General features: G+C 47.0%; 1 protein-coding gene across 1 annotated transcript in view; it reads right to left on the bottom strand.

Annotated features, from left to right (window-relative positions):
- Dlgap2 (DLG associated protein 2) overlaps positions 1-1825 on the bottom strand; it is a 90275-nt gene extending 88450 nt beyond the window's left edge. Inside the window, exon 1 of the mRNA XM_050136583.1 lies at positions 809-1825. Coding sequence (XP_049992540.1) covers positions 809-1810 — 1002 coding nt within the window. The 5' untranslated portion in view covers positions 1811-1825. The remainder of the gene's footprint in view (positions 1-808) is intronic.
- Positions 1826-16556: the final 14731 nt, after the last annotated feature.

The raw sequence follows: 16556 nt of genomic DNA on the forward strand, positions 1-16556 counted from the left end.
CTGGGGGATTGTAGAAAGATGTCTGATTTCAGTTACATCAGAAGAGTTCATCCAAGAGAGCTATTGTAGAGCAAGGTGACTACACTGAACCTGGCATTATATACTCAGGAATTACATGACTATCAACAAGAGAATGGGGGTGAACATGATGAAAGAATTATCAAAGTATTACATGTAGGAGAATGTTATGAGACCCACTAGTCTGTATAATTAATATATGCTAATAATAAAAACTTTAAAAGTCATGGCAGGTTAAGCCAGACATGGTGGAACACACTTATAATCCCAACCAGCCTTTTGCTGAGGGTTCAAAGCCAGCTTGGTTTGCATGCTGAGTGAAAGGTCAGCCTATATTAAAATGTGAGATTTAGTCTCTAAAAACAACCAAGAATTTTAGCAGGGAAATTCCTGGTTGCAATAATTTCTAATACCGAACAACTAGGGGGAAAAGCTGTATAGTTCCCACAAAACTCACTGACATGGAGGATCGCAAAGCTTGCAGCACCATGTACCAAATGACTGTACCACACAAATAAGACGTAGCAACGTTATGTCTCAGTAACATTATGTCTCAGTAACACAATTCTCAAAGGGAACACTAGCTTGGCCTTCTGTCTGGGCTTCATGTGGGCTTGGAGAGCTCTATTTACAACCCAGAGGTAGGTAAAGCAAGCACACTGGCTTGCTTTGGAACCCTAAAAGGCAAGCACACCTTCAGACTTCACTTTGTACCTTATGCATCGATACAAGGCAAATGTCAATAGTGGCTAAAACCTTCTGCACGAGGTCACAGTCACCTGAGCCTTACCTGGAGGTAGTGGCACGGCCGCAGGGAAGGCTTGATCTCTGGGTGGACCAGGGGCTTGTCCAAGTTCAGGGAGCTCTTGCGGTAGGCCTCCTTGGCCTGGCTCACCGTGAGGGTGGACCAAGAGCTACGCTTCATGTACCTGGTGTCGGGCGTCAGGGCCAAGCCTTCGCAGGCTGAGCACTTAACATCACTGTTGCTTTTGGAAGTCTTTAGTGAGAGGTCCCCAAAGGGGCTCTGCAGTGCCTCGGGGTAGCAGTGGGAGATGTGGTCCATGTGGTGGCGGTTGGCCACGCTGGGTGTCCGGTATGTGCTGTCACTGTCCAGGTTATCGTCAGAACTCCACCAGCTGCTCATACCAGACTTGTGCTTGCCCTCCGGCTTCCGCTCCTTGCTTTTACTCCTTTTGCTGTGTTTAGAATGGTGGCTGTGGTGGTGGTCGTCCACCCGACTCTCACTCTTGGTCCCATTGATGTTGCTCTTGGATGATCCCTCCAAAGAATGAGACTTGGTGAAGAGCTTCTGGACGGAGTGGACCAGATGCCGGATTCTGCCTGGACTCTCATTCCGCTGCTCAGTGGCAGCGGAGGCCCTCTGGTACTGCAGTGTGTGGAAACCATCCCGGTGCAGGGGTAGCTGTTTCTCAAACTGGTCCAAAAGGTTGGCGGGGATGCGGTTTACCTTTGTGTTCGTGTGGGTCATGGCACAGTCATCCCTCGTGTCATAGTGTGAACTGTAGTGCATCCTGGGGAAGGTGCTACTAGACACGTGGTCACCCAGCATCACAGGCATCATCATACACTCGGAGTGGACGGAGCTCCTGGGCGAGCAGCGGTGGTGGTCCATGGGGCAGCTCTCAGCCGGGCTGAGAAGGTAGGGCTGCCGCACATCTGGCCCATGGTGCATGTGGTCGTGGGGGTGCTCGCAGTCATCAGGGGGTGACAGGCCACAGGTATGACCCGCACACAGCTGGGGCTGGGTCCGGCTTCCAGTTAACCCTTTCATGTTCCTGGGTGCGGGCGAATACCTCTCCTCATTGAAGTGCTGCGACGTGGGAGACCATGAGTATTGCTGGTCTGTTGACAGAGCAGAAACGGGATTTAGTGCAAGTCAGGGAGCACTGGAGTGCGACAGAGATACAGGAGTCGTTATCCTAGTAGCCAGTCCTGAACCAAGTCAACAGTCACATGTTTGGACTATGGTGACTCCTCAGGATTAGGGGTTGCTAAGTAGCAGAAACTTTGGTCTCACTACCTGAACACCCACAGTAATAGGTCTCTAACATGGGTAGATGCATGGGGGCTCTCAACAGGCAGACTATGAGACCTTAAAAAAACACAGATCGAGAAGATAGTTCACTCTGTGAACTGTTTTGCATGCATAAGAACCTGTATTCAAACCCTAACATCCATATCAAAAGCAGGGCACAGTGGCATGTGCTTGTAACCCTAACTTTGGATGTGCAGGGTCAAGCTGTTCCCGTGAGGGACACTTCTCAAAAAAGAAATGGCGGAAGGCACCTGAGGAACCATGCCTGGTGTTGTCATTGGACAACTATACAATGTGCATATCCTTATATATATATGTGTACTCATATCCATGTATGAATAAACACCCATACAACACTTAGATACATACACACATATACACACACACACTCACGCACACACACACAATATAGCTGTAGATCAATTATATAGGAACATTTTGGGTTAGCTTAAAACACTTGAAAACTAACATCTGATGTTTAATTAGTAACACTGCATGGTGAAGTAATGTATTAGAACTAATAAATTAATCATGAAATAATTGTTTAATGCCACATGCTACCAGAAAGATAAGCCGTGGAGGCAGGTTTCTCAGCCCTAACTCTCTACAGTTTAGGGTCACGGATAGAGAGGCCAGATGGGGAGACCACCAGGCCTCGGTTCTTCCTCTGGATTCTGCTCCACGAGGGACACAACTGGGGACCCCTGGGCACCCCTACACTCCACCTCCCAGACTGTCTTCCTGAACACCATGCAAAGCCTCCTTCCTACATGTTTTCCTCACTGATCTTTGTCCCAGGCTCTTTCTTGCATTAACTCAGGAGCCTGAGAAGCATGTGCTCTAACAATGATGGGCTGCCTACTACTCCTAGAACGTCACTGTGAGCTCTTCCTGCCTTCTGACCCCCAGGCTGGAACCCCTCTTTCTCTCTGATTACTGTGTTTGTGGGGGCAGTCAACTCCACTTTGCTGGATGTCCTGTCCCCACAAGCTGATGCTCAGACAGGAAGGGGACTCTCACGTGTCTGTCTCAGACTGGACCTCACTTTGTCACCTGGTACCCAACCCATGTCCGTTGTCTCCATGGCTAGCCCCTTGTCTCTCCACTGGCTCTTTTGCCACAACACCGCCGAAGCTGGCACTCCTAGCTTGATCATTCCCACATAGGCAGAGCCCTAACCACAGGCACATGAACCCCAAAGAGAGAGAAGGCGGAAGTGGTTCTCCCTTTGTCCATCCCAGCTGCTCCCCTCATGGCTGGGGGAAAAAATGGAAATGTCTGAAAAAACTTGACCTAGTAGCCACTCTAAGGCATAGGCATAAAAATCCCCCACGTTAGCTCCAGAGTGCAACTGTCCCGACCAGCTCAGACACAGAAATGAGGGACAAGAACAAGGCCTGAGTGTCAAGTCTAAGGCACTGGGACATGAAGGGCTGTCATCAGAGTAGACACCAGTGTTCCTGGAAGAACCCCAGCAGATGGCTGCAGAGCTGAGGATGGGGACAATGGGGCCTTCTCCTTTGCATGGCAAGTGGTCGCTGACTCAGGGGGTAACTGAGCTCCAAAGAAGGCTTCCTGGGTGGTGGCCTGAGGTGTCCCCTTGGTACTGGAATGGCTGAAGTGCCTCTAAGGGTCCTCCTTCTTCCAGCCAGGGCCCGGCAATAGCACCGATGTCTCAGGTAGGAGCCATTAAAGAACATCACATTTAATGTAACTCAGAGGAAGGTTTAAAAAAAAAAACAAAACAGGTAGTTAGTGGATAAGTTGCAAGACCGCATTCTGCAACCCCAACCTAACCACGCCCCAGCGTTGCTGTCCTTTTATCTTTTGCTTTATTTTTCTGTTATCATGTAATTTAACACAGTACCAATCTCTTTTAACCTTAAAAGCAAGCCCATCGGAGCTCCAATCACAGGTCCTATTTCAGCCCAATGTTCAGCCCCACAGCTATGCTAGAAATGGGGCCACATTGAAGAACTGTGTGAGAGATAAAAAATTAGCGGGAATAATTAAATTTGACGACGCGACATGTCTGCAGCGTCGTCTCGTTTCCATGGCACGGATCTGAATCTCCTGGTGTAGGCATGGAGTCCCCCATCACCTTCCATCACTCTCCCGGTAACAACAAGTAAGGTGGTGAGGGGCTGCGGGTGACAGCGTCTCTGGAGAGCCTAGGGAGGGAACACACGCTCTAGGCTGTCAGGAGTCTACGTAACAGGTAATAAAGTCTTAGGAGCTGTGTCCTTCTTTTTGTGAAGATGAGGGTAACAAGCACCGGGTGTACGAATCATCTGAGCTGCTTAATCTCCAGCTATTCATAGCAGCATTTTGTTATTAGAGAAAACAGCAATTAGAGGTGTCATTCAACAGCACCCGTGTCTCTGCACACCACAAACAGAACGTAAATGAATCCTTTACAGTAGCAGGACTGGCGAGAGCGTTGGTTCATCCGTTCTAGAAGTCTGTTGTCAGTTTACGAAAATCACATTTCTGTGCCCTGGGTGTGTGCCGTGAACTTCCCTGGGACATCTGCCCGACTTCCTCCAGGGCACAGCCGACCCTGCCATGAGCTAAGGGAATGGAAGGTAAAGACAGGAAGCTCTCCCACCAACTCGTCAACTTACCAACATTTCTCAGAAATGTCATCTGGAAGTGGCGATTGTGAGGTTGTGTTGGTTGGTAGCGGTCACAGCACCAACCCTTTCTCTGCCGCTCCCACCTTCCGCTAATGCCATCAACCTTCCTCAGTTTCCCCTGGAGCACCTGCTCAGTTGACTTGTCCCCTAACTCCTCAGGATCGGCCTATCTCTCTGGAGACACGGGAACAAAGTCCAGTGCAGATCAAAGAGCACGGAAGGAAGCAGCTATGTGACCCTTGTGGTCCACTCACGTTGTACTGGCGTGAAGACAAGTCACCGCACACCCAAAGGAGCTGTCAAAGACGTTTCCCTAGGACCTGGAGAGATGGGGTGGGCAAAATGCTAACTGCATAAGCATGAGGATCTGAGTTCAGATCCCCTGCACCCACTCATACAGCTAGGTGTGGCTGTACTGGCCCCTGGCCCCATTGCTGGGCAGGGGACGGGACAGGCAGATCCTCTGAGCTCACTGTCCAGTCAGCTAGGTTGAGGGAAAGACTCTTTTGCAAATTGTAATGTGGAGCACAGTAGATAAAGACACCCAGTGTTGGCCCCCTGGCCAACACACACACACACACACACACACACGCACGCACACGCACACACATACACATGAAAGAAATCCAAGAAACCTAAATTTTAAAGAAAAAGAGGAGAGGTACGTCCCCTACTCCCATGGTGGAGATTACCAAATAGGAAGGAATACAAGGGGTCCTGTGCCTCGCTTGGTTAGAAATGTCCCCCTTCCACAGATAAAATGCGGGTAGTCTGCATACGCACCTCCAGGGTTAGTATGAACAACAGATAAACAAACTTAACAGATGCTTTAGACCATACCAGGACCACACGAAGCGCATAAAGACAATGTGGTCATCTTTCCTTTAAAATTACCGTCATAGGTCCTACTGAGCGTGTGTGATGGCTCCTACAAGGGGAACTTGTAAGGGGATTGGTGTAGCTGTGTCGGGGGAGGCGTCTGACTGGAATGGAGATAAATGCAGGAGAAAGAAAGTGGTAGCTTAGGAAAAAGGGGAGAGCAAAGAACACATATATGTAGACAGAAACAGCTGGGAGCAATAAGGCCAGGGCTGCTCTTCACAGCATTTCTCGAAAGAGTGTTCCTAGGGGCTGCCACTGCCAAACGTGACCCTCTCCTCAGCCCTGGCCAGACACACCCATACGTGGCACCTTGCAAGTGCCATTCATAGCTCTATGCTGAAACATAATGCTTCAGGCTGAGATATTCATGTGAAGGGTAAAGTGTTGAATGCCCTAAAATAACCCAAATTTACCCCCAACCATCATATCTATTCCTCCACAGCCTCAAGCTGCTATTTAGGGTTTCATGAACTCTTTTCACTATCAGTATGTCCATGTGCTTGCACACACAAATATACACAATACACACACATATATACACACATACAAACTCATATACATACACTCACTCATACACACACACATGAACAGGAGTGATTCTTCTTGGTTCTATGATCAGCAGATTCAACAGCAGCATCAATGATTTATCAGATACACAAGTATCTTTTGAAACAAAAGTCCCAATTGATTCATACAAAAAAACCACAATACAAAAAGACACCTGTACCCTAGATGTCTCCAGGTAACACAACTTGACTCCTGGGAGTAGAGAGTTTGAGCTCAGGTGTCCAGACTTTTAGCTCTCTCTCCAAACTGCATTGGTGTTTTCTACTGAGAGGAATCGTGAGCACATCTGCAATATAACTGCACTTAATTACCAAATGACATCTTATTCATGGGCTTAATAAACAGCCTTTAAACAACGCCTCACTGTAACATTAAAAAACAAAGGCTTCCAAGGCATAGAGGAGAATTACTGTTTGCTGTAAAACCTGGTCCCACTATTGTCGAGGCCCAAAGGCCAGGATTTACTTTTTGCGCTACTCAGAAATGGAATGAACATCAGCGTCACAAAAGCAATGATAATTGTTTTGTAAACTATTTCTCCTGTCTGGATTCCTTTTAACACAAATAAGAGGCTTCCTCACTTTAACCCACCAGCCTTCTCTCTTAAGGTTTATTTGGGTTAGGGGATTATCTTATATTTCAGTAATGGGTTGATCCTGGAATGCATGCTCCAGACTCCAGCAATCAAAGAGGGCTTCTGCTAAGATAGCTGCCCTTGAAGGTTGTCTCACAAGCAAATAGAATTCAGAAATACAACTCACAAAGTGGTGAACCCCGACTTCCTTATTTTTAAAACATAAAATTTAAGAACGCAAATCAATGGTAAGCATTACTATAACAGATGCACACCACAGTCTTTGGTGTAAACAGTGTGACTGGACACTAACGTTATTCATCTGGGAAGTAGCAAGATGATTGTAACTTTCTGTTGAGAAATACACAGTACCATCTTAGCAACCACATATTCTCTCACTAATCTGAGAGATCACTGCAGGACATTAGTGCATATTCATGCCCTAATCTTAGTTTTGTTACTTGTGACTTTAATTATTTCATTTTATTTATTAGCATTGTAAGCGTGTGCATGCGAGTGTGCAGGTACACATGTGCCATAGTGTGACTGCAGAGATGGCTCAGTGGTTCAGAGCCATGGGATCAATTACCAACACCTGTATGGCAGCTGACTACTCTCTGCACGCAGTACACACATGTGGCACAAGACACGCACACAAACACTTGTGCACACATGCCACAGTGTATGTGCGGAGGTCAGAGGGCAACTTGTAGGAGCTGGTTCTCTAATTCCCCATTGATCCCAGGGAAGTCAGTGTTGTACAGAAGGTGCTTCTGTTCACTGGGCCCCCTCACTGGACCTAACGCGTTCTAACACAGGTACCTTGTTCAGGAGTGGGCACCTCATTGGGAATGCATAGGTCAGGCATGCCAACACACCACCTGAAAATAACTCGGGTAGAGGACAGGTTGAGAGGCACACACTAGCTGTACCCCAGGATCATAGGTGCTCCTCCGGCTGAGGGGGTCGGAGATAACGCAGCCCACCACACATAAAAAACCGTCCGCAGTGTCTGAGTGGGGCTTGCGGTCCAGTCTACAAAGAGTCAGTTAGGGAGACAGAAGCCTTGAAGATTCTCGCAGGGATCTGAATGTAGACATCAGAGAGGTCTGCCACAAGACATCCTTTCCAGTCCACCCACTTAAAAAAATCGGCTATAAACTGAAGTTGAAATATTTCTTAGAGTCAAACAGAGACATTAAGAATTAAAGCGTGCTCTGAGGTCACCGTGTGGCAGAGCAGGGCTCTCTTGTTACTTAAGGGCATTTATAAATGAGTGTGGCCTAGGAAATAAATGAGGCAAAAATCTGAGACGTTGTAACGTGTTCATACCCTTTGGCAAGGCAATTACAGTTACTCTATGTTTAAAAAGAAAGAAAGAAGAAAAAAAAACACTCTTCAATGAAACAAACCACTTTGCAGAGAGCGTTTCTATAGCAACAGGAGCCAACTTTGTGCTGCTTACTTGTTTATACACTGCCATTGTGGCCAGGAACTTTAATCTGATGTTACACGCGTTAATGGGAAAGTAAGGTAAAATACTGAAATCTTTTTATAACGAGAAAGAGAAGGAAGGTAGGGCTGTGCTCCAGAACCTCAGGCAAGACTTGCAGGCAGCTCTCAGCCTTCCTTTTTCTATAGTCAGTGGGAACAGAGAAACACAAAATCACACTAAGCCCAGAGATGTGGCCAGAAAGAATATGGTTTCAAAAACAAAGAGAGTCCTCTTAGAGAACACGACAATACAAGGAAGGAAAGCTTCTCAACACTGTTGTTACTGTTTAAAGTGTCTATGGAAATAAAGGTGTAAGGGCCAAGGGCCTAAATTCAGAGCCCCAGCACTCACATAACAGCGACAAACCAAACATCTGTCACCACAGTGCTGGCATGGGAGAGACAGGCAGATTCCTCGTGCTCAATGGTCAGCAAGTCTAGCAAATGGCCAAGCTCCCCATTCAGTGAGAGACCTTGTCTCAAAACCACAGGGAGAGTGATCCAGGAAGATGCCTGAAACTGGTCTCTCTTTGACCTGCACACATATGCTTATGCACGCACATACATATTCATGTGCATCCACATGTATACATACCCATGTTCACACACACAGGCATGCATTGGAATAAAGCATTTTCTTAAGAAATAGTAAACAAAACAGGGTGTCTTATAGACACCAAGATGATATAAATTTCAAATAAGTGAACAGATTCCAACCTCTCCAATAAGTTATAAAGCTATAGGAATGAAGGATATTTTTCAGAAAAGATCCATTCAATTTGTCCTAGGAAAACACCAGGACAAAGAGAGGAAGAAGTTGCTATCCCAGCATTATCATTTATGAAATATTTACCAGGCTAGAAACACAAAGACAGACACAGCATATGCCAGTTCCTGGGTGGTTGGTTAGCATTTTCCTGCGATTGCCATAGTTTTATACTGGAACTTACAGTGTCTGCTCCAAGAGCCCAAATTTTCACAAGGTGTAAGCCAAGCATCTGTTGCTCTTGCATGCTCACAGCACAACAACCGGTGCAAGTTTAGCCCTTTGGGCCCCACCTTGAAAGTGCATCTTGCAACAGGAGGCCAATTCCTAGCAGTTTTCAGACGCAAACCAACCACCCCACTTTCACAGCCCCTATCATCCTGGCGTCTCAGAATCCAAAGATACAGGGAAGAGTGCAGCTCATGCATGCACATTAAGAAAATGTTTGCTGTGCAAATGGTGTAAGGGCGCAGCAGGCAGCATGGCACTGCTGCTGCCAGCTGAGTGCAGAGGGGAGTCCTGGCGTGGCTCTTACTCTGATCTTTTGTCTCCGATGCTCCATGCTGCCGTTATCTTTGCTGGCAAGAGAACCTTGTGCTGACAAGGGCTGGAGTACCTATCTCTCCTTGACGCTCTCCCTAATCCATGTTGCTGGGCTCTCATGGGAACTGTTTCCTAATCCCCACACTCTAGGCCCAGGCTGTGAGCTAATAGTGCTCTAGGCTCACAGTTCCCGTGGGAATACACTTACACTCGGCCAAGATGTGACAAGAGGACTTTGGGAAGGAACCTGGCAGGTGTAGGTGAGGAGCCACAGGAAGGAAGCTGGGCTTCCGCAGAGCAGCAGCGTGCAAGAGTGGTCACACACAGGGAAGGAGGTAAGCGGGAGTGTCGCCAGACTGCTACTGAGCCCCTCCTCTTGAGAGGCAATGCTTTTCATGGTTAAAGCATCGATGTAATTCAGAAAATGCCCTGGAAATTCATGTTTACTACACACAGTCTCCTGGATGCTTCTGAAAATATTTAAAATCATAGGCTCAGATTTTTTATCATTATTACTTTTTTATTCCTTTTATATATCAACCACAGTTCATCCTCTTTACCCCTTCCTACTCCCCCACCCCCATCCACACCTCAGAAAGGTAAGGCCTCCCATGGGAAGTCAACAAAGCCTGGCACATTAAGTTGAGGCAGGATCAAGGTCCTCCCTGCTGCATCGAGGCTAAGCAAGGCATCCCACCATAGGGGATGGGCTCCAAAAAGCCAGCTTATGCATCAGGGATAAATTCTGTTCTTACTGCCAGGGGTCCCACAACAGACAAAGCTACACAATTGTGGTCCATATACAGAGGGCCTAGTTTGGACCCATGCAAGTTCCCTAGCTGTCTGTCTAGAGTCCTTGAGTTCCCAAGAGCTCTATGATGACAGTCAGGGTAATCACCAATCTGATTACATGGGAAGGTCAGTTCAGACAACCTCTTCACTGTAGCTAGGTATCTTAGCTGGAGTCATCCTTGTGGATTCCTGGGAATTTCCATAGGCTCAGACTTAAGGCTCACTGATATCTGTCTGTCTTTCTCTAAGTTCAGGCCAGTTCACATACTTTCCACCCTAGACTGGGCACTGACACTTCCCAGGGTCCACACAAGTGACAGTGATGCTGGGTATCCTTTGTTGGTAGTAGCTGAGTGAGTGACACTGGGTTAAATGGAACAAATGGGTCACTAGTATTAAAAAAAAATAACCAAACCAACTAATAAGCTGAACCTGGGTCAGCCAGCATAAATCTGTGTTGTAGATGAAGAAGGAAACATACAGAAAAGCCAGTGACCTGATGTCACATAGATAGCTTGGGACATTTTGTTTTGTGTGATGAGGCTCAGACAAATTAATCAAATAGAGGCTGAATTGAGGAACACATCCAACATTACCCTTAGAGTATGGTTTTTTTAAGATGGATGCTATTTCTATTACACACTTGTGGTTGTGTTTGGGAATTCCCGAATTTTTAGGAGAGGCCACAAATTTTAGTTTTATTTTTGTTGCTGTTAAAAAATACCATGACAAAGCTGGGTGTTGGGATACCTGGTCTGTGTCAGCTCATAATTCTAGGCTCTGGTCCACTGTAGCACAGAAGTGAAGGCAGCAACTCAACAGAAAGAGCAGAAAGAAATGAATGGATGTACACTTATCTGTGCTCAACACTCTACACTTTACAGTCCAGAATCCCTTGCCTAGGGAGGGTGCCGCCCACAGTGGATCTTCTCACATTAATAAATGTCATCGAGACAACCTGCCATAGATATGCACACAGGCCAATCTGATCTAGATGATCCCGCCTGAGATTCTCTTCCTGGCCTATTAAATACTGTGTCAAGTAGACAATTACAACTGGTTACAACATGGTCCCACCCAGAAGCAGCAGCAGGTCCTTTCCCTGTGTCACCTCAGCACACTGTGCTCGTCACTAAAAGTGGGCAGCAGTGATTGTGGCCAGTGTCGGAAGGCAACTGCCATGTTTGATAAAATGTGGAAAACATCTTGCTATTATCCCAGCTATAACAGAAATATACCTCCACAATCTACATCCAATCAAAGCAAAATAGAAAGCAATTAACTTCCTGCCGTAGAATAAATCCTTCTGTACACCATATAAATCACACTGTGATTGGCTTAATAAAGAAGATGACAGGCCAATAGCTGGACAGGATAAAGTTAGACAGGAAAAACAGACTAAAGGACACTGGGAAGAAGGGCAGAGTCAGAGGAATCGCCAGGGAGACGTGGAGAGGAAACAGGAGGTGCAAGACAAAAGAGGTAACGCCACATGGCAGACTGTAGATTAATAAAAATGGGCTACTTTAAGTTGTAAGAACTAGTTAGAAATAACCTTGAGTTATTGGCTAAGCCTTTATAATTAATATTGAGTCTCTGTGTTGGTTATTTGGGAACTGGTGGGCAGGAAAGAAAGGTCCACCTGCAACTGCACTGTGTCACAGGCTTGAATCCTCGACCCTGTCCTAAGGTAGACTTGCTCATCAGACTTCCAAAGGTCCCACGTAAAAGGGAAGTTTCACAGACACGTAGAAGCAAACAGCAAACCCCTTTAGTACCACTGAAGGGTGAGGACTAACAGTGAGTCAGGATCTAAGAGCTCTGTAAAAGACCATTAAACCCTGCTACATTAAAACCGCTTTTCCAGGGCGGGGTTCAGAGTGGAAGCCAAATGGCAAACAAATGGAGAAGTTTGCTTCTCAGATCACCCACAAAATCCCAACTCTCCGGAAAGCCGCTGAGGAACTGGGAAGAAAAAGCTCAGCGAATGAATTTGGAAGGCAGGCAAAGAGCACGGAGCATTCACATATGCAGGGACTATCAGGGTCCCTTCGAGGCTGCAGAGATGTTCAGCTCAGAGATTGTTAGAACTGTAGATGGTTGGATCTCATGACACTCCCATGCTACGTGGAAGGACTGTGGAAGCGATGACGTAAGGAGACAGCTGCTCATCTTCACTCAGTGGCCTCCCTCAGTCACAGGAATGAAAGCGGGGTTCTTCCTGTTTATTATGGAGGGAACAGTGGCGGGATCTGGAAGCTGGTAAGAGCAGTGTTGGGATGGGAAGCAGCTTTGCCTTCTCTCTCCTGTTGTGGACACTTGTCCTCTGGATACAACACTGGCTGTTCACCTTGCAATAGGAAGAGCTGTCTCTACTTATATAGATACTCATAACAACAAGCCTTTCATATTCTGTCACAGAAGTAGGGGTGTGGCATCAGACCCGCTCCCGAGGTTCCAGCTGTTTGTGGTCTTCAGAGGTCATAAAGTCTCCTACGAGGTCGGAGGCTGACTGGGCTTGAGGATCCTAGACACGCAGTTTTCTTGAGTCGTCACCCATGTTGGGGTGGGGGCTCTGCATGTTTCAGATGCCCGAGTCACCCATATTCCTGTAAGTAAGCCTTTAAACTCACCAGTTGACTAAGAAACATCACACTTCCTGAGCCCAGGCTATTGGTCCTTCTGACTTTTCTGGCCACCCAAATGGCTGCTGATGACATATACCCACTGTGGCAGTCATGGAAAATCTCACTGTACACTCAACACCTTAGTGATCTGGTTTCCTGTTGCCACTGATCCCCCTCTGCATGCTGCCTGGCATGTTTCTCAGCTGGGGGATGAGGGCCAACATCTGGGGTGGACCTTTATCTGTCACACAGTGTTCTCATGCTGCCATGTCCCCCTTCATACTTCAAAAGCCATGGCCGCGAGTGCCATCATGGAGGCTCCCCCTTACCTTACTGCTTGCTCATTCTGCCTGACCGTAGAGAATGATTCTTTTCATGGTGACTAGTGAAGTCACAGATGCACAGATCTGACAGAAGAGCTCCCATTATGATTATGAAATATGTTCATCAATTATGATGACCAAACACAGTATGCATCTGACCCCAGCAATCCCAGGGAGACTGTCCTCACTGCAGGGTCAGGAGGAGGCCATGGTCGGTCTTTTCATCATGCCCAGCCTGGAAGTTGCTCTGTGGGCAGCAGAGACACTGTCTTTTACAGGCTGAAACGGTATAGAATGCTAATACTCTACCCTAGCCTCCAGGGATTTGCTGTAAGGTCTGGGTTCCCCTCCTACCCATTTCCAAAGGAAGAGGATGCCTCTTCCAGTACCATTCTCATTTGTGTGTAAAATGTACGTCCAAGCTGGAGCTAGGGAGATGCCAGAACTCCTCTGCCCACTCTGGATGAGAGCTCTGACTTCTCAGGTGGACAGCTACGTGTGGAAGCCTGGTTCATACGAGCCCACTGGCTTTGCTTTCATGGTCCAGGACACTGACTTTGCCTGGAGGAGAAAGAAGAGTGAAGAAGCAGGGACCCAGGGCGAGGAAGAAGTTGAGTGGGTCCTTCCCTGGGACATAAGGTACCCATGTGGGCTCCCAAGCAACAGTTCTTGTTGAAGGAGAGAGCAAATGCTGAATGGAAAAAGAGTCTTCAACTTGTCTTCTCACGGGTTCCAACAGTGATTCCAGAATCCCCATCTCAGGCCTGCATGGCTGTTCCAGAAATCAGGTGAACTTTTTATTTTACAAAATCCTGAAATTCAGGTGGAGAGAAAAGCTCAAGCCACTGTATGGAACAGTACAGAGTTCCTACCCTGATATTTTGAAAAGATTTCTATGTAAACAAGTCTGCTCACTATGACCTTTTGGTTTTCAGATGTATGTACAGAAACATGGATGCAAATATATTGTTATGGCACAATGTCCTCTGAGTGGAAACATTCCATCTTTGAAGGAGGATGATGTGACGGTATGGCCAGGAGGGCATAAGAAAACAGTATCATTGGGGTACCACGGGACTGATGTCCTCATGAACTCACACCAAATATGATTGTCTGCATAAGACCTACACAATATCAAGCCAGTCAGAGTCCCAGGATGGAGGGAGAGAGAGCTCATGAGTTCTAACCCCTAGCTACGGAGATTTTAATTGACAGTTGATGACTGCTTCAGGTGGGATAGTCAATTTTACAGGGGCGTGACCTACGGTAGGTCAACCATGTTCCAGCAGGTGACCCCCACACCCATTTGTATATAAGCGGCACAAACGACTGAGTGGGTTATAAAAAAGAGGGTATCCAGTTGAAGTGGTAATGGATTCTGAAGGAATTAGGAGAAGCAGTGGAAACTGAATATGATTAAAATACATTGTATGCTTATATAAAATTTCAAAGAGTTAAAAAATATATTATATGAAAGACTCAGGATATATACAACCCACAAGTCTCAGGAAGTTCCTGAAACATACCAAATTTACAAGGAAACTCCCTCCTCAAAGGTATATAAGTACTGTTAAGCTGTCAGCATATCATAAAGAGAGCTGCCAGGATGAAGCTTTTATGATTAAATACACAGGTTGGAGTGAGCTTTTTGGTCATGTAGCTGCTGTTGATAATCTATGTTTTTGTAAGTAACCCCAATAAACCTACTGGTTCACCAACCTGAACCTTTATGGAACTGCTTATTTTGTCTGTTGGTGTGCTATGTGGGGTGAGGAAACATTGGCTCATGTCACCCCAGGGAAAGTCACACTACAACGTTCAACTAAAACACTGATTAATTAAAATTATTTCTAGTAGCCAAAACAGATTAGAATAGAAATCCCTGGGACTGGTCTGATTTGATTGCCAGGACAACTCTAAGTTTATGTATCATGGTGACAGTTTTCAGAAGCGAACACAAACAAGTACCAAAGACCCAATAACATAATAACTGTAGCAGATGGCCGGGAGAACCAGACTTTACCAGTTCTGCTGAAAGCGCCAATGGAGCCAGGAGGCCTGGGTCCAAACCACAGCTGCTGGGCATGAGAGTCATGTGACCATTTAGGTTCCATTTCTTTCTGTGGAAGAGGCTGCCACCCTCACCACTTGCCGTGAATTCAAACTCCAACTGCCCGCAGGCCACACAGGCACGATCTAAACATAGCCTTGCTTTCACCCTTCACACGATACAATCATACGTGGTCTGCCACGGCCAGAGAATAGACAGGGAAGGCAAGAACCACAGAAAACCCCAGGAACTAACACACTGGGCCCTGGCTAGGGAGGGTGGAATTCGCAGACCTTTCTGATCAGAATGCAATTTGGGATCAGCAGGTGTTCCAGAGAGAGCTACACACCAGCAAACCTGATTTCGTGCCTGAATGGGAGACTAAATAGTACAGGCAAGCTGCCTAATGCAGGGACGTCATGCTGCAGAACGCTGACATACCCTCAGCTGGTCTCAACTGGGGCTGCCTGAGACACACCAGACTCCAGCACCAGCCAGGCTGCCAGCTTTAATGACTTTCTCTATAGACGTAACCTCAAGAATCGTCTATGAAGTTGCCTTGACTGAAACCCAGATACTGTGTTGTTACTCAAGATGGGCAGATGTTCCCTTCAGCTGCCTGGAGCAGTCACTGAGTGACCCCTAACCACCGTCTGCATTTCCTTAAACGCCAAAGACACACTGCAAAATGCTGGGTCTTGCTTTCAAAGCAAACTCCCGATCTAATAAGCAACAGGGCGTCAACCTCCAGCCTCATTCCTAAGCATACTTGCAAGTCTTGGTCAAGCCCATCTGCGGAAGTCGGGGCAATCACATGCATATGGCTTCTGTGTTTCAAGGCAGGGTGCTTTCTAGGAGAGTTGCTGTATGCTCTGGGAGGGGCCCTTTGCGACTGGAGGGGGTAGCATCTGACTGGAGAGGAGTTGCCGTGAGGGATTTTCAAAGGTAAATGGCTCTTTTGTTCTCTTTTCTTGAGGTCACACAGGAAACACCATGAAAGGAGGCACTGCCACCAGGGTTGCAGCTTGAGACGACACAGATGAAGCCACAAAGCGACTTACTGTCCCCCAGGGCTGCAGGTAGCAGAGAGAACCACTTTGGAGCATACTGTGTACACATGAAACTTAGCTGGGGGCATGCCTCTATGATGGGGCACCAAAGGCTGCAGCCCCCACAGTGGCTGCTCACACATCTACTGTATGGTCTGCTCCCAGGTCCCCCCTTTTTC

This window comes from Alexandromys fortis, unplaced genomic scaffold, assembly GCF_014885135.2.
Source record: "Alexandromys fortis isolate MF-2015 unplaced genomic scaffold, M_Fortis_MF-2015_v1.1 scaffold_3, whole genome shotgun sequence".
NCBI classification, from domain to species: domain Eukaryota; kingdom Metazoa; phylum Chordata; class Mammalia; order Rodentia; family Cricetidae; genus Alexandromys; species Alexandromys fortis.